At 37.0% G+C, this 27,846-nt stretch overlaps 1 protein-coding gene across 3 annotated transcripts in view; it reads left to right on the forward strand.

Moving 5' to 3' along the window:
- The window catches only part of Dmd (dystrophin), a 2,014,880-nt gene that overhangs the window by 1,763,906 nt on the left and 223,128 nt on the right, over window positions 1-27,846 (forward strand). For all 3 annotated transcript variants that reach the window (XM_077794046.1, XM_077794047.1, XM_077794048.1), the window contains one exon: window positions 13,437-13,515. In XM_077794046.1, the coding sequence (XP_077650172.1) occupies window positions 13,437-13,515 (79 nt within the window). The remainder of the gene's footprint in view (window positions 1-13,436; window positions 13,516-27,846) is intronic.

Here is a 27,846-nt window from a genome sequence, read left to right on the forward strand (position 1 = left end):
AACACCAATAACAACAACAAAACCAAACGAAGAGGGCTAGGGTTGTGGCTCAGAGACAGAGCGCTCACCTAGCACATGCAAGGCCCTGGGTTCAATCCTCAGCACCACATAAAAATAAATAAATTAATTAAAGATATTGTGTCCAACTACAACTAAAAAATAAATATTTATAAAAAAGCAAAGACATAAAGTAAAAACCAAATAGAAACAACTACTGTAACACCAACAACTATAGAAAAGAAAGTGGCAAAAATAACAGAATAAACTAAAACTTTTAGAATAATAAAAATAAAATTAATAAAAAATAAAAACAAAGGAAAAGAAAAATAAAAATTTTAAGTTTCAAAGAGAAAAGAAAAATATGGAAAATAGGAGAAAAGTGAAAAAGAAGAGAAAAATATTAACATTTTAATATCAAAAGAAAAATGAAAAGTAATATATATATATATATATATATATATATATATATATATAATATATATACACTCATGAAAAACAGCAAGAACAAAACATATTAATTAAAACCAAAAAATTTCTCTCCACTGAGGTGCTCAATTGTTCAGACAATAGTAGATGATAACAGCCTGTACCAATCAGAGCTTCTTTCCATGTCTCCTTAAGGTGTATACCCCTTGGGGAAAGCAAACCCTAGGGGTTATTCACCCCCCTTGTTTCTTTTGTTGTACTTGCCAGGTGGCCTGACAAATGGGAGTGTTTTGTGGTCAGGGACAGTTGGAACACCTCTCAGATACCCTGCACACCAAAATGAGCTAGGGCGGAACTCTGAGCTCCCCAGGAAAGGATTTATTCCAGAGTTATTCGAGCTGTGTAGTCCAAAAGCAGGGCAGACGCACCAAGGTAGCTCAGCGTGTATAAATCATCTGGTACAGGTTCCCTTCAGTGCCCTTCACACTGTGCACTACAAGGGCAGGACGAACATCCAGCTCTGCAGGGACTCTAGAGCTTTTTGTGCCATGCACCCCAAGTGCAGCAAGAGGCTGTGGGATTGCAACTGTCTGTACTAGGGGGGAGGGGCACTAGGCTCTACTTAACCCACCACTCACAATTCTGGTGTTCCAAGTCTTAGCTCTGGGTGAAATCACTTGTGACTGCTTATTACCCCAACTCCTGCAGCTGGCTTTCCATACCACCAGTTTTAAAGGGAAAGCATCCTCCATTTTCTTACATGTCACAGTCCAGCACCACGTAGAATTCTCAGCAGGTTAGTGTCAGAGGCTTTCCCCAGGTGAAATTATCAGGATAGCTGCCTACTGAGCCATATAGTAACATAGCCATGGGGACCTAGGACAGGATAATGCAGGGACTGTTGACTCTAAGAGCAGTAAGCTCAGCTATAACCTCCTCAAGATGGCTCCCTAAGTGCAGAGAACTTCTTCAGAGCCAGTTTGCTATGCAGATCCCATGTCTGCTATGTGTTTAGATTACATTTCTGCAAGGTCATGCACCACTGCACCAGGTGAAAAAGATATTTAAAAAGCAAGTACATTGGATTGTGTTACATTCCTGTGCTTGTGGTGCTCACTAGGATTTTCCCTCTTTCACATCTACCCCTGTTCTCTTCCACCCTGATCCATACTAGAGTGCTTTCTTTCACCTTCTGTTCTCCTATCCAAAGTCTCCAGATTTCTCCAAGTCTCTGTCTGTCCACTATTGAACTTCAGCATTCTCCCACAGTCACCCACCTCAATACACAACTGCTCTCCAGTTGTTTTGATTCTATCCCATGGAGAAACACGGAATTGCTGGGTGCCTTCAGTTGATGGGCAAGATTGTTAAAAGGAGGGAGGAAAATAATGAATTATTGCTTACTAAAATAAAGGAAAAGACAGTATAATAGATACAGTTTAAAATCTCAGGAATCTCTCTAATCCATTTAGGTTATGTCACCAACAGCATACAAAATAATTGTTCAAAAAATACTCCTCAGCCAGACTAAGTGGTGCACACCTGTAATTCCAGAAACCCAGGAGGCAAGTTCAAGGTCAGCCTGGATAGCTTAATGAGGTCTCAAAATAAAAACATTAAAATGGATGGGGGTGTAACTCAGTGGAAAAGCACCCCTGGGTTCAATCCTAATACCAAAAAAGAGAAAAAAAGGGTCAAGTTAAAGACAGAACTTCCTCTGTAGATGTGTCTCCCACAACTCACCCACTCTTATTCTGCTCTGACACCCACCTTTCAACACAAACAAATAACATGCTATTAAATTCTTTACCTGCCTTAGCTCATTTTTCTGCCCAAGCTATAGTGGGATCTTTCTGAACATCAAGATGAATGATGTGAGGGGCTTTGAGAATCCACTGTCATCCCTCTCATAACTTTCCCATCATTTTATCCAGCCTATGTTCATCCACTCATGACTTACTGTCTTGTGTTATTATGGCAAATGAAGCCCCAATAAACTAGTGGTTCCTCCTGGATTCTATACATCTCTTCACCTAGAGTGAAAATCTGAGACTTCCTTGACTTTTCTTTCTTTCTGATACCCTGATATTTAATATCCCACCATGCCAACTCTTTTTTTAAATCTTTATTTTATATTTATATGGTGCTAAGGATTGTGCCTTACACATGCTAGGTGAGTGCTCTATGTCTGAGCCACAACCCCAGCTTCCCACCATGCCAACTCTTGACTGTCTTTCTTCCCTTTCTATTCATCCTCCAACACCACTCTGGCCATGTTATTTTCTGATTTTTATAATTTATTATAAAATATACAAATGATAATAGTAAATGTCATCAGGCTGGGGAGTAAGATGGCTAGAGGGACATGCAAGGTGAGACTTGCTTTTTAAATATCTTTTTCACCTGGTGCAGTGGTGCATGCCTATAATCCCAGCAACTCAGAAGGCTGAGTGAGAAGGATTGCAAGTTCAAAGCCAGCCTCAGCAATTTAGTGAGGGCTCAAAGCAACCCATCAAGACCCTGTCTCAAAACAAAAGCCAGCAATGGGGAGCTGAGGTGTAGCTCAGCAGTAAAAGCACTTGCCTAGCACGTGTGAGGCCCTGAATTCAATCCCCAGAACTGCCAAAAAATAAAAATAAATAGGACTGGGATGTGGCTCAGTGCTTAAGTTCCCCTGGGTTCAACCCACAGTACCAAGTAAATACATATCTTTTTCATTCTTCTTGGATGTTGTTATCATATCAATACATTAAAAAGAAATAAGATTGCATTTTTAAACTAATTATCTTTTAAAAATATCTGGATGCCTTCCCATGAACAACTAAATGAAGTCTCTACTCTTAAACCTGACAGTCAAGTATTACTCTGGTTTGACTCCAAGCTACATTTCCAGCCTTATCATATTCAGTTCTTCTGTTTATACTTCACATCCAGGCCTTTATTAGTGCCAAAAAAATTGCACATTCTGCTCTTGCCACCCAGAATGTCTCTTCTGTTTTGCCTATCAAAAGCTTACCCAATTTTGAAAGCCCAGCTTCAAAGCAACCTCCTTCATTAATTTGATCCAGATACACTGCAACCCCCATGGCTATTTATGCTTCTTTTAGCACTTTTCAAATTCCAGGAAAGGAAAGGAGTATGTACTGAGTGCCAGGAAGTGGTTTCTCCAGCCGTGTGCTTTATGACATCCCATTCTCTGTACATCCATTTCCTCATCTGTAAAGTGGTCATTTTGTAGTACTTTCCCTGTAGGAGTGTTCATTCTTTCAAATATTTAGTTGGATGCCTACTATTGAGACAGGCACTGACCTGTGTCCTGAGGATATAGTGGGGAATGAAATAGATGGAGGCCTGCCCTCATCTAGTTAACCTTCTGATAGGAAAAACTTAAATGAAATATACTGATAGAGCTCTTAAAGCAGCACTTGGAACATAGTCAATGCATTATACATATTCGCTATTGTTAGTATTGTCAGCATTGTTGTTGTCATTCAGCATTCTATTAATATATAAGAAACTAAGATTCACATACTATTGGATAAGATGCTGAAGATCAAATGACTAGTAAAGGATTCCACCTAGGGTCTTCCTGACTGATAAAATTGGTGTCCTTTCTACTATAGCAGTGGCTCCAAAACCAAGCTGGATGTCAGAACCATCCATGGAGCTTCCCATGGAGCTTTTTTAAAGTACAGACTCTCAAGCCTCAGCCTCAAAAGAACTAAGTCAGAAATGGTAGAGATGAGCTAAAAATCTATATCATTAAAAATCTTCCTGGGTAGTTTTAATGTACTGTCAAATTAGAATATGACAGCATTACAATCTTTCCCACACGGGGTATGGTGGCATGCACCCATAATCCCACCTACTAGGAATGCTGAGGCAGGAGTATTGCAAATTCAAGGCCAACCTGGGCAATTTAGCAAGACCCTATCTCAAAACGGCACCCCTGGAATCAACCCCCCAGCACCACAAAAAAAAAAAAAATTCTAAATATTCAAGCTATAAATTCAGTAAAGATAGGCTCCTTGTTTTCTTATTCATTTTTTTTTCTCTTCTTCCTAGGAAAGTGCCTTATAAGCACTCAATAAGTATTTGAGTAATTAATTGCTTAATTATTTAATTAAAGTTGCTCTTAAAATGCAAATACTCACAGCTGTGATACTGGAAGCCTGTTATGAGCTATCATTGATCTTCCCAGGGATATTTATTAATCAGCTAGAAACCAGTAGTTGGGAAGGAAAAGCATCTGGGAATGAAACTAAGAAGGCCCCAAAAGCAAATGTTAGCCACATCATCACACAGCCTAGGGCCCCTGCTTTCACTCCCCTTCCCTGTGCTTCATTGACAACTTCAGGTAAAATGCAGAAAATATATTGCTAAAAATCAAGGGACTCCCCCCACCTTAGCTTTGTTTCTTTTAACTAGCATATGTCTCTCTTTAGAAAATGGGGAAATTTTCTTTCTTAAAGGAAGAAAAAAATTTTATTCTTGTCACACCCTGAGCGTGAAGTTCATTGCTATATGTTAAGATTATAAAGCAAGATTTCAAAATACAGTGGTTGATTATTCACAGTAGACATATTAAGTCAAGAAGCTTATTTTTTCTCTCTTTGCTAAGGCACAAAGCCTGGGGCTATATGCATTTTTATTACACTTTACTGTCTTGGTTTCACTTGAGGATTAAAAAGAGAGTCAAGGTACAGTGCACGTATCCTGATGGATTTTAGGATTTCTTGCTTTAGTGAAAGGAAGAATCTCATAAAGTACCTCAGATTATTGCTCTGGGAAGTGTACCTACTTCTGTGATGACCTAAAAATTCAATCTTTTGTTTCTCCTATAAAAGATCACATTGTATTTTGGAAATTTTTTCCCTGTAGTTTCCTGTACTATGCAAAGCCACATTTAAAGAAAAATAGCTTTAGTTTAGATTTGAAGTGAAAATATCTGAAGTAGTTCAGGGGAGCTTACAAACAGCCTTGGGGATGGAGTGAGGTGGAGTGAAGAAGGAGGAATGAGAGAAGGGAGGAGGGCTAGGTCAGAGAGTATGAAGAAGGCTGACTGGAGAGAGACTGTGTAGATGGAGTGGGAGATCAGGTGGGTTTTAACTCCAGTTCTGACAAATCTACACCCAGAAACAAAGAAGTACATAGCTCCATATTTGTCCTTTATTAACAAGCTCTTATTTATTTAATTGGTGCCTCGTCCTCCAATATGCAAAACACAGAGACTGAATGTTGTAGGGTTGGAAAGTACAGTAGATGAGATCTTCCGGTTTACTGATTTGTAAAGAACAGTCTGATACTAGTTTGGCAGCTCTGTGTCAGTGAGAGAAAAGAAAGGCGCTTTTCACTGGCCTGAGAGGAGAGCTGGGAACTGGAAACAGGCTCCTGGCAGACTAGGTTCTTTGATAGGCAGACAAATTGACTGTGAAGGGAGTCAAGGTCAGGAAGCTTTGGAAATGCTTCGAGCATGGTGTGGGATTTAAGGAGCCTTGATTTCCTTGGTTAAGGATTGTTGTATGCATACTTCAGCAAATTCTCCCTTCCAGCCTTCATTAAAAACTGTATTTTACCCAAAATATAAGGGATTTGCCATTGAGACAAAATATTTAATTCCCAGTGCTTTATCTTCTTTTCATTTATCTTTAAAATTTCAACCCGCTTCAGTCATTTTTATAAAATGAATTTGCTAACAGCTCTATATGCTTTTTTTTCAAAATGATACCAGTTATATTTTATGCCATTGATAATTATTTCAAATTGCCACTTCTGGTCCTTGGGAACGCTCCTGTGTTCTAATACCAGGAGGCATCATTATGTAATTACCATGTGAACATTATGCTACTTATGGCCCCAAATGCCCCCAGTAAGGAATGCTCCAGTGGCTGCAGAAAATTTCTATGAGAATGATATCTTCTAAATGTGGGATAAATAAAGCTCAATAATAAATAGCTAAAGCTGAAATGTAAATGATTTAACATAATGATGTTGCAAGGTGAGAGCCACTTGACTTTAGTTCCTGTTGCAAATCATGAGATACATTAGGAAAGCTTTTAAAAAGAGAACCTATTTTTTAAGAAAAAAATCTGCATGAAGTTACATCATCTAAGCAGAGCAATTCAACTTCTATCCCTTTGAAGAAACACTTCCTATGATCTCTTCCCTCCCTCCCCCATCACAATTTTCATAACAATCTGTAGATGTAACTACAACTAAAGATTTTGACAAATGAAGCAGGATAGGAGGTTGATTGCTACTTTTCTAAATTAAAATTAATGATACCCTTAAGGTACTTGAGTCTATGAAGTCAACTTAATGTTGATATAACCTGACTCCATTATCACAGAATGAGGCAATTGCTTGAGCATGAAAAGCAACAAACCAATTTCCAAAGTGCATTTTAGAAATTGGTGAGGGGAAAGCTTGAAGCCTAAACAATGGACAAGGGACTTGCTTTTTGTCCTCTCTTGCTTCCCAGTTGATGGAAGAGTTTTTCAGAATGAGAGGAATAATGTTGCTGGAGAAATTTGGGGCTGACTTGGGCTGAAGCTCCTACTTCATTTGAGGTGCTCTCTGTCGGCCTCAGCAGAGCCTTGACACTCTTCTGGTGGGTTGGATAGAACATAACTGTAGGCAAAAGGAAGAATGTGAATAAGAAAAGGAGTCAGACCTAGAGGTGATCGAGCACTTGCCTAACATGCAAGGAACCCCAAGTTTGATACCCAGCACTAAAAAACATACAGAAAACAAGGAGATATAGATTAAGAAAGGAATCAACACATTTTCTTAAAATGGAAGTGGGAGAATGTGTAGAAGATTAACATAAAAAATGGTAGATGATGGGGGCCTATAGTCCCAGCTGCTGAGGAGGCTGAAGTATATGATCACTATAGCCCAGAGGTTGGAGGTCAGCCTGCAACAGTGAGACCATCTCTCAAAAAAAAAAAAATGGATTAGTGATGGTCTCATATGGCCCACATCAATATCCATGCCAACAATCACTCAATGATTATGCTGCTACTCATAATGGATAACATGTTAGTACACTTTCTTGTGATCTACCACAAAGTCAAACACAAAAAGCTCTTGTTGAACTCATAAGTCTTGTAATGTCAAGAAAGCATATGAATAAATTCAATGAAAACAGAATCCAGCCAATCTCTACATTCAACAAGCCCACAGAGCTGGACCTATAACAAACCCTCACTCCAAAGTTTGTATCAGACCTTCTCAATTATAACTCAAAAGAAATCAAGATTAGTAAAAGAATAGATTTTAACTGAAAAAGATTGCAATTAGTAAAAAGAATTTTAACTGAAATAGAAATAAGTCTCAGTAAAGTTTCCAGGATAATGTTTAGACCTGCATTTATGAGCATTACATGAAAGGATTTGGAACTAAGAATGAATTATGAAGACCCTCCCAAACCATGCACAGAGAAAACTATACAAACTGCAGAATTGTAGGACAAAACTCATGAGTAGACTATACAGAGACATGTATGGTTTATTCAATAGCATCACAGTACAAAAAACGTTTTTGTATTGTGTTGTTTCTAATGGGCTCATTAGCGTAGGTGTGAAGTTTGGTTCCTGCATGCCATGGATATTTATCAAGGGTCTAGACAGACTGAGAGCCAGAAAATCGAAATGTACGTGCCTACCTATCTCTTTTCCCTAGACTGGAGTGAGCACAATTTATGTACGTAATATCTGTAAGAACACTAGGACTAGGAAGAAACCATAGTATCTAGCAATGTATTTCCTCATCAGGAGCAGATCCCCCACTCTCCCAAAACTCCAGTGAAAATAAAAATTTTAAAGTAATTAACAGATCAAAAGAAAAACTGGAAACCCTTAAGAATTTAAAACAAAGTTAAGTAACATTTACATTTAGAGAAATTCATTTGAAATCATTTCTAAGAGCCATGGTGTTGTTCTCTGTCCTTTTTTCCTTCTTTTATCTTTTGGCTTATTTAAAGCCATTTTGAAGAAAAAAAATGAAGTAAAGATAACCTTCAGCATACACAGAGGAATGGATTGAGCTTTGAGAAATAGTCACAGCTGGGAATTAAGAATGTGTTATCATTAATTTAGTTGGATGACTTGGTGTTCATTCATTATCCTCAAAATTATACTTTCAATTCTACCGTATTTATAGGTAGTGAAGTGCCTAACAGATTATAAGAATTTTGAAAGTCTTTCATTCATTCATTTATTGAATTTTTATCGAGTGTCTCCTGTTACCAGGCATTGTGTTAAATTGTGAACAAGACAAACAAGGTCACTGTGTCCTAGGCAAGGAATTTGCATTCCAGTAATTATCCTTTATATAAATCTAGACATTGTTTCTTACTGGAGCAAAAGAAGGGAGGTCTTTTCAAGCAGTACATTGTCTGCAGAAGCCATCTGAAATGAGAAGATAAAAGAGAATAATCGCCCTCATATCTCTCAAGTATTTTTATTTTAAAATTAGAAAAAACAAGCATAGGGGAGACTTGGCTTTTGGGTTGTTTCATAGCTTTTTGCTTTGATTTTTTTGACTTTTTATTTTTTTTTTTTTTACAGAGCTGGGGATTGAACCCAGGACTTCTTATGTGCTAGGCAAGCACCCTACCACTAAGCTACATCCCCATCCCCTGCTTTGATTTTTTTTTTAGTCTAATTTTGCAGGCAAAATGAATCTAATTTTTTTTTCCTTTTCCTTTTTTACTTTGATCATGAAAATTGAAAGGAAAGAAAGAAGGGAAGGATCTTCCAAAAACTTATGTCAGGGATCTTGCAAAAGGAATTATTTATTTAAAATTTAGTTGTTAGAGTGAAGATCCATAAACAAACTAGACATTAATTCACTCACTTCATGAATTGAGCACCTGCTATTTGCCAGGTGCTGTGCTAGTTACTGGGGTAAGGAAAGAGAGATGTCTCCCTGCCCTTAAAGAGCATATTTAAAAAAGACCTTTCTTCTCCTGACATCCTTTTATTGAAGAATTGCCGCAAACTAGATTATGAGTACTCATGGACCAGATGGCACTTTTTTTTCCCATCTGGGATAGTTCTAAAGAATAGACCCTCATGTATCAATAGACAAGATTTCTTCCAGTTCTAAGCTTTCATGATCTATGATCTAATAGTAGAAACAAGATGTATACTTCCAAAAAGATGTGATGCTTGTATTAATTTTCCTAAAAAAGGAAAATAGGTATGACCTATTTATTCAGAGAAAATTGGGTTCCTCCTATCTCTTTAAATAATTCCATTTAAACTCCTTTAGCTCTTTCTTCTTGAATCACCTTCCAAAGCTCACTCTTAGCTCTTTAGTCTCATTTCCTTTGACTTCCTTTAATGACTAAGACAAATTATTCATCTGTAACTGACTATACTTGACATCCCAAGTTAAAGGTTTTGCTGTTAACTTAAATGCATCATGTTCCAAATGAATTCATACATACATATGCCATTTCTCCCTTTTCTAATTGCCATGTTTCCATTCTTCCATACATGAAATCTAAGAGTGTATTTATTTCTTAAAATATTAAGCCCCAGCACCAAATTGGATAGCCATTCTTTCTTTCAAAATACCTCTTAATATGTACCCTTTTTTAATATTCCAGGCAATACTGTCTTAATTCCAATGCAAGTCTAGTCAAGTGCAACAGACTCTACCTGGTCAAGTGCAACAGACTCTAACTGGTTTCAGCCTTAGGGCCCCTTTGGAATCTGATGTGTGCCATACAGACATACCAATGTTTGTAAAACCCAGCTTTCCTCTAAAATAGGGAATCATCTCACAGGAATCTTTTGTGTTCTCTAGACCTAGAATATGCCTTGTTTTGCATCATCTGCATTGTATCTCACTGTTCTCCTACATATCGTCGTTCTATTGCCCCAGGCTTTTCCTGGGTTTATCACTATTCTGCACCTTCCACCCTTTATGCATCCAAAGATCAGAGACTATAATATTTGCTTCCTTATATCCCTTTCAATATCAATAGACACTTAGAAAGTGAGCAGATAATTAACTGAGTGAAGAATCAGTTGTACCAAAATGCAAGGTACTAGTGTATAATTTCTAGATTTTGCTTTCTGGTTTGCATATACTACTTTATATTGGGTAAAAGCATAACCAGTTACCCAGGCACCTGCATCCCATAATGTCAGGTACTCAGGAGGCTGAGGCAGGACGATTTCAAGTTCAAGGCCAGCATTGGCAATTTAATGAGACCTTGTCTCAAAAAATAGAAAAGGACTGAGGATGTAGCTCAATGGTAGAGCACCCCTGGCTTCAATCCCCAGTACCAAAATCACACACACACGCACACACACACACACACACACACACACACGCACACACACACACACCACAGCCACTTAGGAAGGTCTAATACTTGGAGGCTTTTGTTTCAAAATTTTATCAAATTTTATTTCCTTGTATAATTGCTCATAGAATAAAGTGCTTTGTTTCTAACTAACTACAGCTTATGAAGACTTTGGTTACCTTCAGATTTTTCTTCTTAAAATTATTTCTTTATTTAGTCAATTGTGCATTCAGTCCACACAATACCTTTCTCCAATGATAATTTGTGAAATGAAATATTTTATGCTTAATTCTCTAGTTATTTTCTAGATGTTTCCTGAATATTTCATTTCATTGCATGATGCATTTTTAATTTGTCTCACTCTCATGCATTTTTGTAAGTTTGAGTCATAGGGATAGAAGGTCTCTTTGATCTCAGTTTAAACTCTTTACAATATTGGGTATGCACAGGAAACTACCAGTGTGGTTCTGCTTATATAAGACGGAAACAAGCTTTAGTGATTGGGGGCTTATAATGGAATCAGATGCTTCATCCATCCATGCAATCCCTGTGATATGGTGGTGTAAATCCCAGTCCAAGGGCAGGAAAATACCAATGTCCTTCTGACTCAAATAGGTAGGCAGAGCAAAAGAGGCAGTTCAGGGGGCTGCAGAGATAGTTTAGTTGGTAGAGTGTTTGCCTAGCATGCACAAAGCCCTGGGTACAATCCCTAGCACCACCCAAAAAAAAAAAAGGCAGTTCAGGCCTTGATTGGATGATGCCCATCCACATTAGGAAGGGCAATCTACTTTGCTGAATGCACATATTCCAATGCAAATCTCATTTTAAAAAAAAAAAAACACATCCACCTAGACATATCCAGAAATAATGTTCATTGTAGGCCCCATGCAGCACAAGTTGACACATAGAATTAACCATCAGTCAGTGTCAATGGATATTCTTGTTTGTCCCCCACTTCTCTCTCTTCATCTCTCTCTCTCTCTCTCTCTCTCTCTCTCTCTCTCTCTCACACACACACACACACACACACACACACACACACTGCATTAACTCATTTACACATTTGTGTTATCAACTAGTCATTAAATAAATATTTAATACCACTTATGATATTCAGGGTTCAATGAATTCTGAGGATGGGGACATCATATGGGGAGAAAGAGAAACAAGGAATAGTCACTGCTACCAAGGGCTTTTAGCAGAAGATACTCATGTCCATATAACTAAAATGAATGGTATAACAGAAGTGTGTCAAGTATAAACCATGTGCTGTGAGAATGCTGAGGAAGGCATTAATTCTAATGTGAGAGATGGAAAAGCAAACATAAATGGTTAACAGCCTTGAACATGGAGAGAAAGGGGATAAGAGCATTCTAGAAAGAAGCAACATGAAAATATCATGAAAGTGTTATATTGGACATAGTATTTCAGATTGAGCAGATGGTTTGATGGGCTTAGCAGGTAGTTTGAGAGTACAGGTCAGAAGATTGGGTGGGCAAGTTTGGAATATTCTTTATGATTTTATGTGTATAACACTGAGGCTAATCTTGCATTTTTTGGAAAACCTACTTGGTTATCCAAATATTTTGTGCAGGCAAAGATGGATAAGGCTAGGGAGGAAGTGAAAAAAAGAACGTTGTTCTGAATCTCCAGACAATTAATAGTGGAAAATCAGTGTTGGCCTTAGGCCAGACTACCTGAGCCAGTCTTCTAATGAGATTAAGATCTGCTTTGCTTCTTGGAAATTCTCCACACCATGGGAGCTAACCCCAATCACCACTACTACCACCACCAAGTTCTGGTGGCTGTTGACAAGCTCTGAGCATTCCTAGTTTATCATGAACTCCTCAAAACCAAACCAAGATTCAGAGTTACAGAACTAAGATGCCCGGGGCCACCACTAATATTACATTGGCAAAATGCCAGATGACAAAGTATATCATTTCACCCCTAAAATTATTCCCTTTTTTCTGACCAAGAATGGAATTCACCAAGCTTACAGGACACTGTATAAATATATATTATAGAAAAACCTAATAGGAAGAAAAAGAATGACAATTTTTACTCCATGCTGCCTGAGGCATATTTCTCTCAGTAATTTCCAAGCCTACTGAAAGCTGAAAGTTTCTTTCATCTTACCACCTACCCTATATTACCCCAAATGTAAGCCTTGCCTCTACTTCTCTGATACTTAAGTATTAATCAGCTATTGATTATTTATGATCAATAATTAATTATAATTCACTGATCCAGTGATAACTGGCCAATATTAATAACAAAAAATCAGTCAAAAATAAAAGACTAAGATAAAAAATGTCATTTCTGAGATCCTTTAATTACCTGACATAATGCAAAGTTGTAGTATAACTATTTCTGAAAGAATTACTTTGTGCTTTTTGATGGTGCTAATTGAAAGAAAAGTTTATTCATGGCTGCCAACCAGTGGAGTACAAAATTTCATTTTAACGCTGTCAAGAGAGGAAATCCTTTGTGTTTGGCCTTGGTTTGATAAAAATCGGTCTTGAACACCATCTACAGTAACATGGTATTAAAAGCAGGGTTATGAATTGTTGCTTTAGGATTCTCAGCCTCAGAAACCCAAAACCACTTACAAAAAAGAAAAGGATACATTGTTTTAATTGTTCTTTATTATTTATGATAAGAAATAATTTTTTCCTTGTTTCCCCAGGTGGCCGTGGAGGACCGTGTCAGGCAGCTGCATGAAGCCCACAGGGACTTTGGCCCAGCATCCCAGCACTTCCTTTCCAGTAAGTTTTCAATTTTCATCACTTAACCTCTTCATTGCTTCCTGGTAGCTAAGAATCCAGGAATGAATTATAGTCATTTCTGCCAGATGCAGTAGAGGCATAAATCATCCTGAAATATAACGTGGTACATGACTCCAGAAGGTAAGGAACAGGAGGACCCATTAGATCATTTTGTCCAGTCTTAGCAAATACATGAATGTTTCCATAATGTATCCTTGAGTGCTAACTTCATTCATATTTTTGAGACTTTATTTCGGCCTATATAAGTTCACTTCATAAAGCTGACAATAATATAATTATAATATGGTCATTCAATTTATGTTGCTATGAATCTGTAATTGTTTCTATAATTCATTAAAATACTTCCTGCCTCCAAGTTGGAATCCCAGTCTCTGGTATTTGCTGTCTAAGTACTCTTATCTCTCTTTTATCTTTGACCCCTACACATTTTTTATTTGGCAGGAAGTTTTAATACTTTATTAATTGTACTTTTAAAAGTAGTCATATTGTTTAGTTACTATTAATAAATGTGATATATTTGGTAATTGATGCTAGAAGAAATGGCTTTACTTAACTGAAAACTCAAGTAACATTCTATTAATAATGTATATTGAATTGGCAAGTACCTATTTTCCTGTACTTAATTTTGATTTACACCACTCTTTCTTTGATTGTAAAAAAATATATATGTTAAGTTGTGGTATTTAAAAAGCTATATGTCTACTGTATTGATTTAGCAACTGTTAACATTTTGATGCCTTGCCTTCTGGCCATATCCCAGTATATATGAAGGTTTAACCATCGTTTGAAGGCAATTACTCTGTGCCTGACAATGTTGTAAATATTTACTAATTTAACCCTTATTAGCAACTCCATTAGTTAGGTGCCATTATTCTACCCATTTAAATGAGGAAGAGATTGAGGAACACATTGACATAGCTAGTAGATGATAAAGCAGGATTCTAATTCAAGAAGTCAGCTCTAGAATCTGTTTATAACAATTACACTGTACTTTTACTTAATTTGTGTGTCTTATAAAGAAGAAATAATTCTATATGGTTTCCCCTCAGTCTTCTGCTACATTCTTTTATTTCCACTTTCTGGTTCTTTCCTTTCTTTTCAATTCTCCCCGAGTTATTTAAAAAGATACATGCTAGGGCTGGGGATATAACTCAGTTGGTAGAGTGCTTGCCTCACCTGCGCAAGGCACTGGGTTCAATCCCCAACACACACACACACACACACACACACACACACACACACACACGACTAAAAAGATAAATGTTGCCAGGTGCTGGGGGGCACACACCTGTAATCCCAGCAGCTCGGGAGGCTGAGGCAGGAGGATTGTGAGTTCAAAGCCAGCCTCAGTAACTTAGTGAGGCCCTAAACAACTTAGCAAGATCCTGTCTCAAAATTTTTAAAATTAATTTTAAAAATGGCTCAATGGTTAAGCATCCTTGGATACAATCCCCAGTAGAAAGAAAAAGATACATGCTTACAAACATTGTAAAGTATAAGATACACGCTTATAAACATTGTGAAGTATTTAACTAGATGCTTTCACATGTGACTCTGGTTGGTCATGGTATTTTATAGAAAAAAATTCCTGGAAGGGCTGGTCCTATCTTTTCATTAAACATCAATAATGGATTCAGTAAAAGTTCTCATATTTTCTCAATTAATTCTAACCTTCTTATCTGCATGTGATCTAGTTATTTGAACAGTATCCCACAAGCTTAGGAGTTGACAAGAAAAAAAAGGGAGATAAAGGAGTTTATCACAATGAATAGGGTTGTGGCTTTTAGGGAGGGCTCTTAAAAAATTTAAAGGCAGCTGGGTGTGGTAGCACATGCTTGTAATCCCAGCAACTCAGAAGGCTGAGGCAGGAGGATTGCTAGTTCAAGGCCAGTCTCAGCAATTTAACAAGGCCCTGAGCAACTTAGCGAGATGCTGTCTCAAAATTAAAAAAAATAAAGAGGAATGGGGATATTGCTCAGTGGTTAAGCTCCCCGGTACTGAAAAACATATATATTATAAAGGCTGCAGATTTTGTCTTCTATATTTTTCCAAATCTCTAGTCACCTTAATTCGCCTTGGTGACAGCCATTTATTTGATTTAATTGAGATAAAATGTGATAACATACTCCTAAGTGACTCATAGACCATAAATAAAAATATTACTATTGTGAATATTAATTACCCCTCAGACAATTTGTATTCATTCATACTTTCTTTTCTGTCCCCCTCCCTCTGAATTCCCATGTCTTCTCCATTAAAACCTATTCCCAGAAAATGATATGTTATACTCATTTAACCCAGGTGACAGGTAAAGTTTAATGTGTACTTCTCTGGGTTATTTGCATTTTAATAGGGTAAAAATCCATAAGCCTAAGGAATGGCTCTCTGGTGTCAACCAGAAGCTCTGAGCTGTTCAGAAAAAACATCCAGGGGCAGGTGGAGCATCCTCACACCTTTCAAATCATATCACATCAGTGCCCACTTCCAGAAAGGTCAGGCCTGCAGATATGGACACTCATTAAAAGATTGATCTACCTGCCTGAATGGAGGCAGCCCTAGAGGTCACCAATCTCTCAGATGCCCATGTGGAATATCAATATATGCTTAGAAGCTTTGCCTGTGTATATAAAAAAGTATACCAATTTGTTTTAAAGGATATTTAAGAAATAGAACAGTGAGGCTAGACATGGACTGTGTCTTTCTGTTATCCTTTGTTAAGTTATGAAGGTAATATATGCCTATCAAGGAAAATTTGCAAAGCAGAGAGTACTAACAGGAAAAGGAAAATTATCCACAATCCCACCACTCAAAGATAAACTCCATCAGAAATATTGTTTGTATATTGTCTGTCTTAGTCTGTATATATGTTATCCAGGTTCATTTTTTTTCTTTTAAACTAAGCAGGAATAAAAAATATGTTACAGTTGCATGATCTGCTTTTCCCCCTTAATCGAATATTAGAATAGTCTTATTCACTATTATATCCAATGTTATGACTCACATTCTTTCTGTACCTTTACAAACATCTCAGATTCTTTCTAAAAGACAAATGCCTGTCTAATTGCTGTGTTAAAGGACGTTTACATTTAAAGCCATTTAAAGCCTTCTCGTATATGTTGCCAAACTGATCTTTAGTAAGTTGTACCATCTAGTAAGTTGGGTGCACCATCAAAACCATGTTTGAGGAAGGGCCTGTTGGAAGTCACTTCCCAGCTATTAGATTGTAATCTATAAAAGAAAAATAGCCTCCTTCCAAAACATAAAAATACGCTTAAAAATTCCACTAAGGTCATTTCAAATGAGTTTAAGTTGTTTAGTAACAGTGATTTGCTTCCAGGTTACTAGGAATAATAATAGAGTGATTTCTGAAACTTTGATATTACAATGGAGCCAGGTGTGGTGATGGATGCATGCCTATAATCCCAGCAATTAGGGAGGCTGGGGCAAAAGGATCACAAGTTTGAGGCCAGCCACAGCAACCTGACAAGACCTTGTCTCAAAAATTAAAAGGGTTGGGGATGTGGCTCAGTGTTTAAGCACCCTAGGTTCAATTCCCAGTACAAAAGAAAAGGAGAGAGAGAGAGAGAGAGAGAGAGAGAGAGAGAGAGAGAGATTGATTGATTGAAAAATAAGGATAAGTCACTAACTACACCCCTGCCCACAAACAGGCTTATTGACTATTGACTCCCCACTCCCACCCCCCACCCCCCACCCCCACCAATACATAGACTCTCATTTGGAAACTACATTGCCAGCTGTCTTTTTTATCATAAGAGAGAGGCAGTATCTTACTAAAAGAAGTATTCACTGTTTCTTCTTGGTGGCCCAATCTGTACTTGTTAAAGAAGTTGTTTCTTTTATCTTAGATCTGAGAGAAAATGAAAAGAGAAAAACATTGTAAAATGTGACCCTTCTCCATTGATAGACACTAACTTGTCTTTAATTCTAGTTTGAAAACTCTAGTACTCCTAATTGACTTCTGCAACTTAAACTAAGAAAAAAGAGAAATTCTAGTATTATGATTTTAAAACGTTTATAGATTTTACTATACAAATCATTATAAAAAATATATGTGGGCTAGGAACAGTGGCACACACATGTAATCCCACCAAATCCGGAGGCTGAGGCAGGAAGATTACAAGGTTAAAGCCAGCCTCTGCAGCTTTGCAAGACTCCATCTCAAAATAAAAAATGAAAAGGCCTAGGAATATAGTTTAGCAATAGAGTGTCCCTGGGTTCAATCCCCAGTTCGTCAAAAGAAAAAAAAAATATTCTAGAATCCCCTAAAGGAACATTTTCCAAGTTGGGTTTCTCCGCACATTAAAGTTCTTTAAGATTTTAATAACTGTCCCTTGAAAAATTAATTCTAGGATGAGTAAGATTGGCAAAACATGAGTTTTTAAAGACTAGCACTCTTCAAGACTAGACTTTTCTATTGGAATTCTTGGAGCCTTTATGAGGCACTTAGACTCTAAAAGGAAGATGGAATTTGGTGCTCTTTGTCATACCTGTAACTATGAAAGCATTTTTGAGGCACACCAATTAATTTATCACTAAACATGTCTTAAAGCATACTGAATCTTTGCCCCAAAGTGGTATTTCCTAAATGGTATAATTACAAGAATTTTCTGCCCAAAGTAGTAAGAATGGGACCCACTTAAAAAGAAAAAGGGTCAACTTTCTATCTTCCCTGAAGTTCCCATCCCCAGCCCCCTTCCTGACTCCAGGAGTCTCCTTATGCTATGAAGTTTCCTAACTAGAGAGAAGCTTAGAATGTAACTATACTAATAGCTTTCAGACTCATAGGTGTGGCTTAGTAGAGAATTTTAAAATCAGTTTAATGGTTTGCATCCAACTATTGTTTAATGGAATGGAATAAAGCAGATGAGAAAATATTAGAGTACATTACACATTAAGGTTAAGTATTCTTTTGACACTTTGGTTGTTTAGTTAAGTGTGTATGTATGCACACTAGATCACATTATAAAATGTTTTCCCTTTGTGAGTTACAGTAAAAAAGTTTTGAGAGGCACTAAATTACTCTAATCCTTCCCGTATTTTACAGATGGCAAAAATGGTGCAAAAAGATCAAATAATATAACCACAGTCACAAACATGGTTATCATTGATCCTGGAGTGAAACCCAATTTCTGGACTTCCAAGCCCTAGGTCACACTGTCTTTTCTATTAAGAACACATACACAGGCCAATGACTATTTAGGCCTCTGGTATTGCCAAAAATTTTTTTCTTTTCTATTCTTTCAAGCTGGTTGACAGAGCCTGAATTTTTCTTTCAACACCTCTGAGCCAAAGATTGTCTAATCACTGGTTTGAGATATGGGTTAATAGTAAAGCTGACTGTGCACAGTGGCACACACGTCTAGTCTCAGCTGCTACAGAAGCTGAGGCAAGAGGATCCCTTGAGTCCAGGAGTTAGAGGCCAGCCTGGGCAATATAGTAATACCCCTTCCATAAAACAACCAAAAAAAGAGTAAAAGCTATAGAACTAAACCAACTGGTTTCATTTCCTGGCTCAAATATTTAATCCTTATAGTCTTCATCTTTAAAATGAAGATAATATTTCCATATTTAATCAATTTTAAGATATGCTTCTTGACTCAGGTTTTAATAGCCCTGAAATCAGAATGCACTTTATAACTAACAAGATTTTGAATTCAGTGAAGTATGATGGTATTATCCTATAGGGTTAGGATAAGAATTAGTTAACATGTAAAATTCTTAGAATATTGGCATGTAGTAACTATTGTATAAGTGTTTGTTATTAATAATAGCATTAGAATCATTATTACTATCAACTTGATAGTATAACTTAGTATATGCCTGTTAGAGTCATACTAGTCATGAAATATCATTCATCCTCTTGCATTTAATTCTCAGATATAAGTAGTTCCTCTCCTTTCTGAAGATGGATTTCATGAATCTAATATATATGTTTTGCCGATTATAAGAGCTTGATAGTTATTTGTATAATTAATAAACAGATGAATAATCAAATGGGTAGACCCTAATCTTAGTAAGGTCAGGATAGTATCAGTCTTGGTGACACTTATATTCTGCAGCACCTAACAATATCTGGCACTTGGTAGATATTCAATAAATATTTACAGAATGACATATGTCTTATACCTAAAAGAAAGAGTGGTAAATTTACTCCTGACATTGGTAATACAAAGGGCATAAGATTTAGCATAGTGACTATTACATAGTAGACACTCAGTAAATAATGTGACCTTTTATTTTGCTTCTTAGCAAGAAATAATAGTGTTCATAACGTTACACAGTAATTTTTATCAAAGTCTACTGTGCTATGTAATAAATTAAGGAAAAATTCTGACTTCAAAATGACAGCATGATCACCAATCTATTAGAAAATAAAATTAAAATAGCAGAAAGGTATACATAAAAGAAGACTGAAAATAAAAGTACTTCAAAATGCAAACAGCTGTTGTGTCTCTTCTTTCTTTTTACTTTTGCAGATTTTTTTATTATAAGCATATATTACTTTTATAATGGAAAAAACCAACAAAGGCAAAATTCTTATACTCTAGCTTTTAACCCAGTGACCTCTTACAGTATTACACTCTATTGGTGACAATGAAACTCTATAAGATGAATTTCCTTTTTACTATTTATTCTAAATTTTAAAGCTGTGAATTTCATTGAGTAACCTTCTTGTTCACAGATTATGAGACATTGTAAAAAGAAAGAACTGATCAGTTATTTCTTGCAGACTTTATAATCTTAACTGCCTTAATCATATCTCTAGCTCTTTTTCTCTCTTGTCAAAGGATTCCAAACTTTTATAGTTTTGCCTTGACACATAGGGCTAAACGGTTTGTTTCCATCTTGAGTGCTCCAAACCTTTACCCCTAAACCCTTTCCATGCCCAATTTATTTTTTTAAATGGGGAAATATTTTGAAGTACATCTAATAATTGCCTACATTCACTTGACAATGTGCCAACCTATGCTACCATTATCCTTAAGGGATGGATGATTTAAAATATGAGTGTGGCAATAATTTAAAGCTTCAGATGTGCTTAAAGAAGCCATCATGATACCGGTCACAAAGAATCTTGGAGGTACAATGTGAGATGACTATCAACCTAAAGTTCTGGATCAGGTAAAATTTCAAGGCAAAATAATTTGGGCCAGTTTCTTCAGTGCTTAGGTATTGTCCTACATATTGGGAATTGGCACAAATGCCATCTAACCTATCAGTGATGCTGGTAACATTTCTTTAGGTGTAAAGATACATGGATAACCATTATACTCCTTTCTCAAAAACTATTGCCGTGGCCTTTTATCCTCTAGCTCAAATTTATGCTTTCCAGTAATACTTCAGATTTGCTTACATAAAGGTATACTTAGAAATCAAATTTTACATTGTGGCCCCTATATATCCCATATATTTGAACATATGAGAGAACCTAGGGAATTTCTGAGTTTCTGCTATGGGTATTTGTGTGCTAGAGCTGGCTTACTGGCTTAAGAGAACCAACTGTTACATATATAGGAATTGTGAGCTAGTTGTCAAATTCACCTTTGATAGCTTGTAGTGAGCCATTCTGGGAATATCTATCCCACAGAAATTGGCAAATTTGTCTATATTATACAGATCACCCAAGTTCCTGGATGCAAAGCATCTTCTTAAGCAGGAAGGGTGCTCAGAATTCAAATATTTATCCTCCATAGCCACTCAACCAAGTTTGTCTAGGTCTTTCCTGATTTAAGCCCTGAAAGTCCCATGTTCCAGAGTACCTCCTCAGTTCCAGGCAAATCAGGATGGTTGGCACCCTTAATCTTGGGTAAGTTTCCCTAGAAATGGAGCCTTAGAGGGGGCTGGTGTTGTAGCTCAGGGGTAGAGCATTTGCCTAGCATGTGTGAGGCACTGGGTTCAATTCTCAGCACCACATACAAATTTAAAAAAAAATAAAGATCAGTCAACAACCAAAAAATATTTAAAAAAAAAAAAGAAATGAAGCCTTAGATAGGGCTTCTTATAGAAGTAATATATTGAGAGAGCATTCTAAGGTGCGAGGAAGTGAGGGGAGCCTGCTAAGTTAGAAAGGATGCTGGTCAGGAAGTCAAGCTAAGCAAGAAGATTAAGACTAAGTTCAGCCAGCATGATGCCACAAGGGGTTCTGAAACACAAATTGTATCACAGAGATGGCCTCACTTTGAGGCAAGGGAGCTGGGCCTGTGTTTCCTTATGTCCATGGGTCATTGGCCGAGAATTTCCAGAGAATAAAAGAAAGCATGACAGTCCCCATTTGGCCAAGGCAGGTTCTCTGGTAAAAAATGTAATAGGCCCTTACTAGGTAACAGGCCAACACACAACACCTAGGGATGGGTGAACCTACCTGGTAAAGGGGATACAAGTAGTATGCCAATAATATTAACCTTTCACAGACTTTATGAAACTACTACAATAGACTATGCTTGCTCTCTCTGGCTTTGGAGTTAAATGGTGTCATTTACCTTGATCACTAACTATTACTCCTTTATCACACAGCTGTGTGGAAATTAGTCTGGCAGCATGGCAGACATGAAGCAAATGCCTATTTCTTTCTTATTTCATCTTCTTCATTGTGACAGATTCCCCTGGGCTTCATGAGGACCTCCAACAGGGAGACTAGCACCACAGTTCTGAATCAGTTTCATGACGTGGGCACTGTTTTAGTGGAATGTTGGCTCTAAAAGGTATATTTTTACACTCCCCAGAAAATGAAGGCGTTTGTGAGTTTGGCCTAGGGTAGCATTTTGTCATCTGTCCCAGAATACAAAGGTTTGCACAACAGAAATGGTGGAATCACATCCCTGTGGGCAAAAATCATTACTTTCATTTTTCCATTTGGATGTTTTCCATTTTCAGAATGCAACCAGTTTGGGGTTACAAAATACTGTTTGGTAGGAACTTTGAGGTGAGGACAAAGGCATTTGTTCTTTTGTAGACTTATATGAACTGTTCCTTGTTTAAAAACTATTCTCCTGGATTTTTAAATAAATTCAGATATCAACAATGAAAATCATCTTAATTTCAATCCACTATAGGTATTGCTGTATCTGCTCACAGCTATAAGAAACAGGAATAGATTTAGGTGATGAGGGGTATTTTCAAGATACAGGAGAAGCATAAAGAAGGACAAGAACAACAGTCACCATGAAAGATATGTTTGCTTCTCTCTACATATGCATTTGCTCCTGTAGGTTTCATCTTTCACAGGATCATGACTTCTCTCCATGCATTACCTTCTATTTATAGTTTCTATTTCCTGTGACTTCTGTTTTCTTCCTTTGTTCTGACTTTTTTTTTACTTCCACAGTTCTCTTCCATCCATGTTTATCTCTGTGTATTATAGTCAAACTCTCCAAGAAAGAATATCTGATTGGTTAAGTTATTTACTAAGGCTACCACATAAAATACAGGTCAGACAGTAAGCCAGGTTTTTTTTTATCTAGGCTAGCTTGACATTTGGGACCAGATAATTCTTTGTTGTTGGCAGCCATCCTGGGCATTATCCCTGGCAATATCCCTAGCCATGCCAGTAGCAACCCTGCTTCCAGTTGTGACAATCAAAATGTCCGTAGACATTGTCCAGTGTCCCCTGAAGGATGAAATTACTCCTGATTCAGAACCATTCTTATATATGAACCCCTGGACAATTTGTGACCATGAAAATGGGGGTCATGTAGAACACTGAGTGATCTGTGCCTGAAGAATATTTTGAGAGTACTTTTCTGCACTCCCAAATCCCCTTTTGGGGGAGGGGAATGTCCCCAATAGATAGACTTCAGATCACACCCCCTCATGGGCAACTTTTGATTGATATAAGAGTATAAAAACTTGACCATTTTGGCCCAACTTAGAAAAAGTTTAACTCTAACTCAAGAACTAACATGGGATTGAATAAAATTGTTCCTGGTCTATTTTCAAGCTTGACTTCTCCATTTTCTATCCTTGTTTCCTTCTAATCCCTTCCACAGTTGTCAATCCCAATGGCACAACTCACTAAATATCTTGATCTCTAAATTTTATCTTAGAGTCAGCTTCCTCGGGGATCCTAATCGTGAGGGGGCAATGTGACTGACAGGTATTTCAAAGTATTTTAAAAATCACATCATAATAGGACCCTTCTAGTCACTGGGTAATTTGATTTACTTTTGTTTCCATAATGAGGTTGATGATTTTGTCCAATATAAGTAGTGGTGGTCATTATTTAAGGTGTCTGTCCTCATGATCTCCATTAATTAATAAGGACTTTGGGGACAACATAAAATTACATCAGCCTGTTGCCTTGCACCTTAAGCTCAGTAGCATACATACCAATGACAGACAAGAGTAAGAATGTAGGATAACTTCAATAAAATAGATCATAAGAGGAAGTTAGTCAGGTGTGAGCAGCATAAATGTAAAGGGTATATACTGTTTTTTTTTTAATTTCTTGCACCTAACATAACACCTTGTTTACAGATGCAGGATATGCCTTGATTGAATGAATAATGAGCACTTTAAAGGTAATTCCTACTCTAATATAACAGAAAAGAACTTACTTTAGTTCCTAGTCTAATATCCTAAAAAAAACTAATGAGCTTCACTTTCCTTTCAGTCAGGTACAATTGATTTGTCACTCAACAAATATCTATTGAGTGACCCATATAAGTCAAACTCTGTTCTAGAAACTGGAGAAACAGCAGTAAATAAAACATTATTAGGTATTGGTACATTCACACATTATAACAGTATAATTTAGCCAATATCATTCCCCAAAATTTTCCCTGTCCTCTCCTCCTCCCTTCCCTTGGTTCCTTTCCCCTACCTCTACTGATCTCCTTTTGGTTTTCATGAGATCTCCCCGACCCCAACCTTTATTTTCCTTTTTCTTTTCTAGCTTTCACATAGGAGAGAAAACGTATGAACCTTCACTTTCTGAAATTGGTTTATTTCACTTAACATAATGTTCTCAAGTTCCCTTCATTTTCTTGCAAATGACATAATGTCATTCTTCTTTATGACTGAATAAAACTCCTTTGTGTATATATACCTTGTTTTCTTTATCCATTCATCCATTGACAGACACCTAAGCTTGTTTCATAGTTTGGCTATTGTGAATTGTGCTGCTATAAACACAGGTGTGCATGTATCACTATATTATGCTGATTTTAGTTCTTTTGTATAAATATTGAGGAGTGGTATATCTGGGTCATATGGTGGTTCCATTCCTAGTCTTTTGAGGAACCTCCATACTGATTTCCATAGTTATTGTATTGTTTACAATTCCACTAATGTAAGAGCTTTTCCTCTATATCCTCTCCAGAATTTATTATTGTTGTATTCTCTTTTTATTTTTTTTTAGTTGTCAATGGACCTTTATTTTATTTATTTATTTGCAGTCTGAGAATTGAACCCAGTGCCTCACACATACTAGGCAAGCACTCTACCACTGAGCCAGCCCCTTATTGTTTGTATCTTTGATGGTTGTCCTTCTAAGTGGAATGAGATGAAATCTCAGTAGTTTTGATTTACATTTCCACAATTGCTCACAATGTTGAACATTTTTTCATTATATTTGTTGGCTATTTGTATTTCTTCTTTTGAGAAATGTCTGTTCATGTCATTTTCCCATTTATTAATTGGGTTATTTTGTCTTCTTGGTGTTAAATATTTTGAGTTTGATAAACACTAAAGCAGGCCAGGCACAGTGGCACATGCCTACAATCCCAGCAGCTTGGGAGACTGAGGCAGGAGGATTGCAAGTTCAAAGCCACCCTAAGCAGTTTAGCAAGGTGCTAAACAATTCAATGAAACCCTGTCTCAAAATAAAATATAAAAAGAGCTGGGGATGTGGCTCAGTGGTTGAGTGCCTCTGACTTCAATCCCTGGTCTCAAAAAAAAAAAAAAAAATTAAAGCAGTATAAGTAGCTAGAAGGATGTGGAAGGGAACTTTTTAAATGGAGTGGGCAGTAGCAGTAACATTTGAGTTTAAAAGTTGGGGAATGAGCCAGGTAGATATTGGGGGGTAAAGTGACTCAGCTAGAGGAAAGACTAAAGACAAAGGCCCCAAGATGGGAGCATCCTCAGAGGGTTCACGAATAGCAAGAAAGCTGATGTGACTGAAGCCCAGGAAGCAAGATAGTGAATAACAGGAGCTCAGTGAGTGACCAACAACCAGATTAGGAAAAGTCTTATTGCTTATGATGAAAAATTCTTTGGGTTGTGTTCTTATTGTAAAAGGAAGGCTTAGGATTCCGAGCTCGTAAGAAGCATGCACTGGTAGCATTCTTACTTGCTGTGCTTACTCATTCATTCATTTATATTTTTGTTAAAAAACACTAGGCACTTGGACTATAAAGACGAAAGAGACAGTTTTGGTCTTGGCACACTCAAATTCTGAACATAATAGATATTCCTATGAAAGAAACGTGTGTAGTTGTGGTAAATTGTGGGTGCTGTGGGAGTAGAATGGAAATAAGAACTAATTGTACAGTGAAGGAATTAAGATGCTCTATCTAGACTAGTATTAATGTGTATTGTCCCTGAGGCTACATGCAAATCCAAAATAGAGAGTATTCCATCTGATAGAAATCTAGCAAAGAATGCTTCTAATTGCTCGGTCCTTGATTTCAATTAGCAAGAGTCACAAGATGCATTCAGTAATGAGAAATCAGGCTCTCCCTTCTACTTAACCATTCTGATATGATGAATATACCCCTTTCCAATTTTATGAGTAGTCTCCTTATAGCCCTTTTGTTCAAAAAGGGGATTTCTTATGTATGTATAATGAATATAAATATAGGTTTTAGAGAGTGCTAATGTTTTAATGAGATAGAAATAGGCAGGCATGAGAGAGAATAATTGAAGGATTAGTCAACATGGGGGCAATTTGATATGGAAAGAGAAAATCTGAGTAGGAAATGTCTGGGAAAAATTATAAGAGGAATATAATGAGCTCATTTATGGTGTGAGTTAAGGACAGAGGTATTTATACTCAAAAGGCAAAAAGTAAAAGAGTTTGTCTTAGTCTGTTTTCCATAACTGTAGCAGAATACCCAAGGCTAGATAAGTATAAAGAAAAGAGGTTTATTTAGCTCACAGTTCTGAAAGCTAAAAATCCAAGATCAGGCAGCCCCATTGGTTCTGTCTTTGGTGAGGGCTTCTTTGCTACATCACATAGCGAAGAGCATTACAATGGTAGGAACATGTGCTAGTGGGAAACAAATGGCAAGACAGGATGCCAAACCAGGAAGCCAGACAAGGAGGGCTTACACTTGCTCTTTCATGACAAGTCACTCTCTTAGAAACTAACCAGGGTCTCATGAGAGCTCTCTTAATCTTTTCAGAAGGCAGTTGCCCCACTGACCTAACCACCTCCAACTAGGCCTCACCTCTTAAAGGTTCCACTACCTCAGTATTGCCACACTGAGGACCTAAATGTCTAACATACAAATCCTTGTGGGATAAACTAAGTCTAAACCATAGCAAAGTTCCTGTTGTAGAACTTAACCTAGGCTAGCTATCAAAAGAAAGAAATGGATTCAAAAACCTTGATCTAGGAAGTCTGGAGTAGATATATGTATAATGAATATGTAAGGTGGTTAGGTCATAAAGATGTTAGGGGAAGAGAGAAACTTTTGAACTGAACCTTCAGTGATTCTTGGAACCTAACACAAAAACTCAAAAGAACCTTGCTATCTTGGAGGAAAATAAAGAGCAGCAAAGCTTATATCTTAAATAAGACAGTGCATAACTACAGGTCAGAATTTTCCTGTAACATAATCATCCATGCTAACTGAAATTTTTAAAAAGGAAGATAATAAGTTTGGTAATATGAAGTTTAATTTAAAAGTAAAAATTGAAATTAAAATGTCTTGTTTCATTTCTTTCTAAAAATACTTAGCTATTTGTTTGAATTCCTAAGAAATACTAATGTAAAATGATAAAAGTCAGTTGGTTTTCATACTTGACAGCAGCATCAGAATGCCAAAAGGAAGATTTGCCTTCTTTCATGTTTTACTACTCTAAGAACTGCATAATTTTTTTTCTTAAGAATCAGAAAATGGCTAGCAAAGGAAGAAGAGGGATTATTTCCTGGAGTTTTTCTCTGGATCTGTGCTTTGGTGGTTAACTCTAGAATCATAGGAAGTCCGTCTCATTTTCCTGGTTACCCTGGGATTCCTTACATTGAGTGTAAGTTAATTAATGGGATAAATATCCTGATAACTCACTGCATGAATGATAACAATAATAAGGGTAGGAGTAGGAATAAATAAAAGACATTGAGCACTTTGT

This window comes from Urocitellus parryii, chromosome X (assembly GCF_045843805.1).
Source record: "Urocitellus parryii isolate mUroPar1 chromosome X, mUroPar1.hap1, whole genome shotgun sequence".
Taxonomy (NCBI): domain Eukaryota; kingdom Metazoa; phylum Chordata; class Mammalia; order Rodentia; family Sciuridae; genus Urocitellus; species Urocitellus parryii.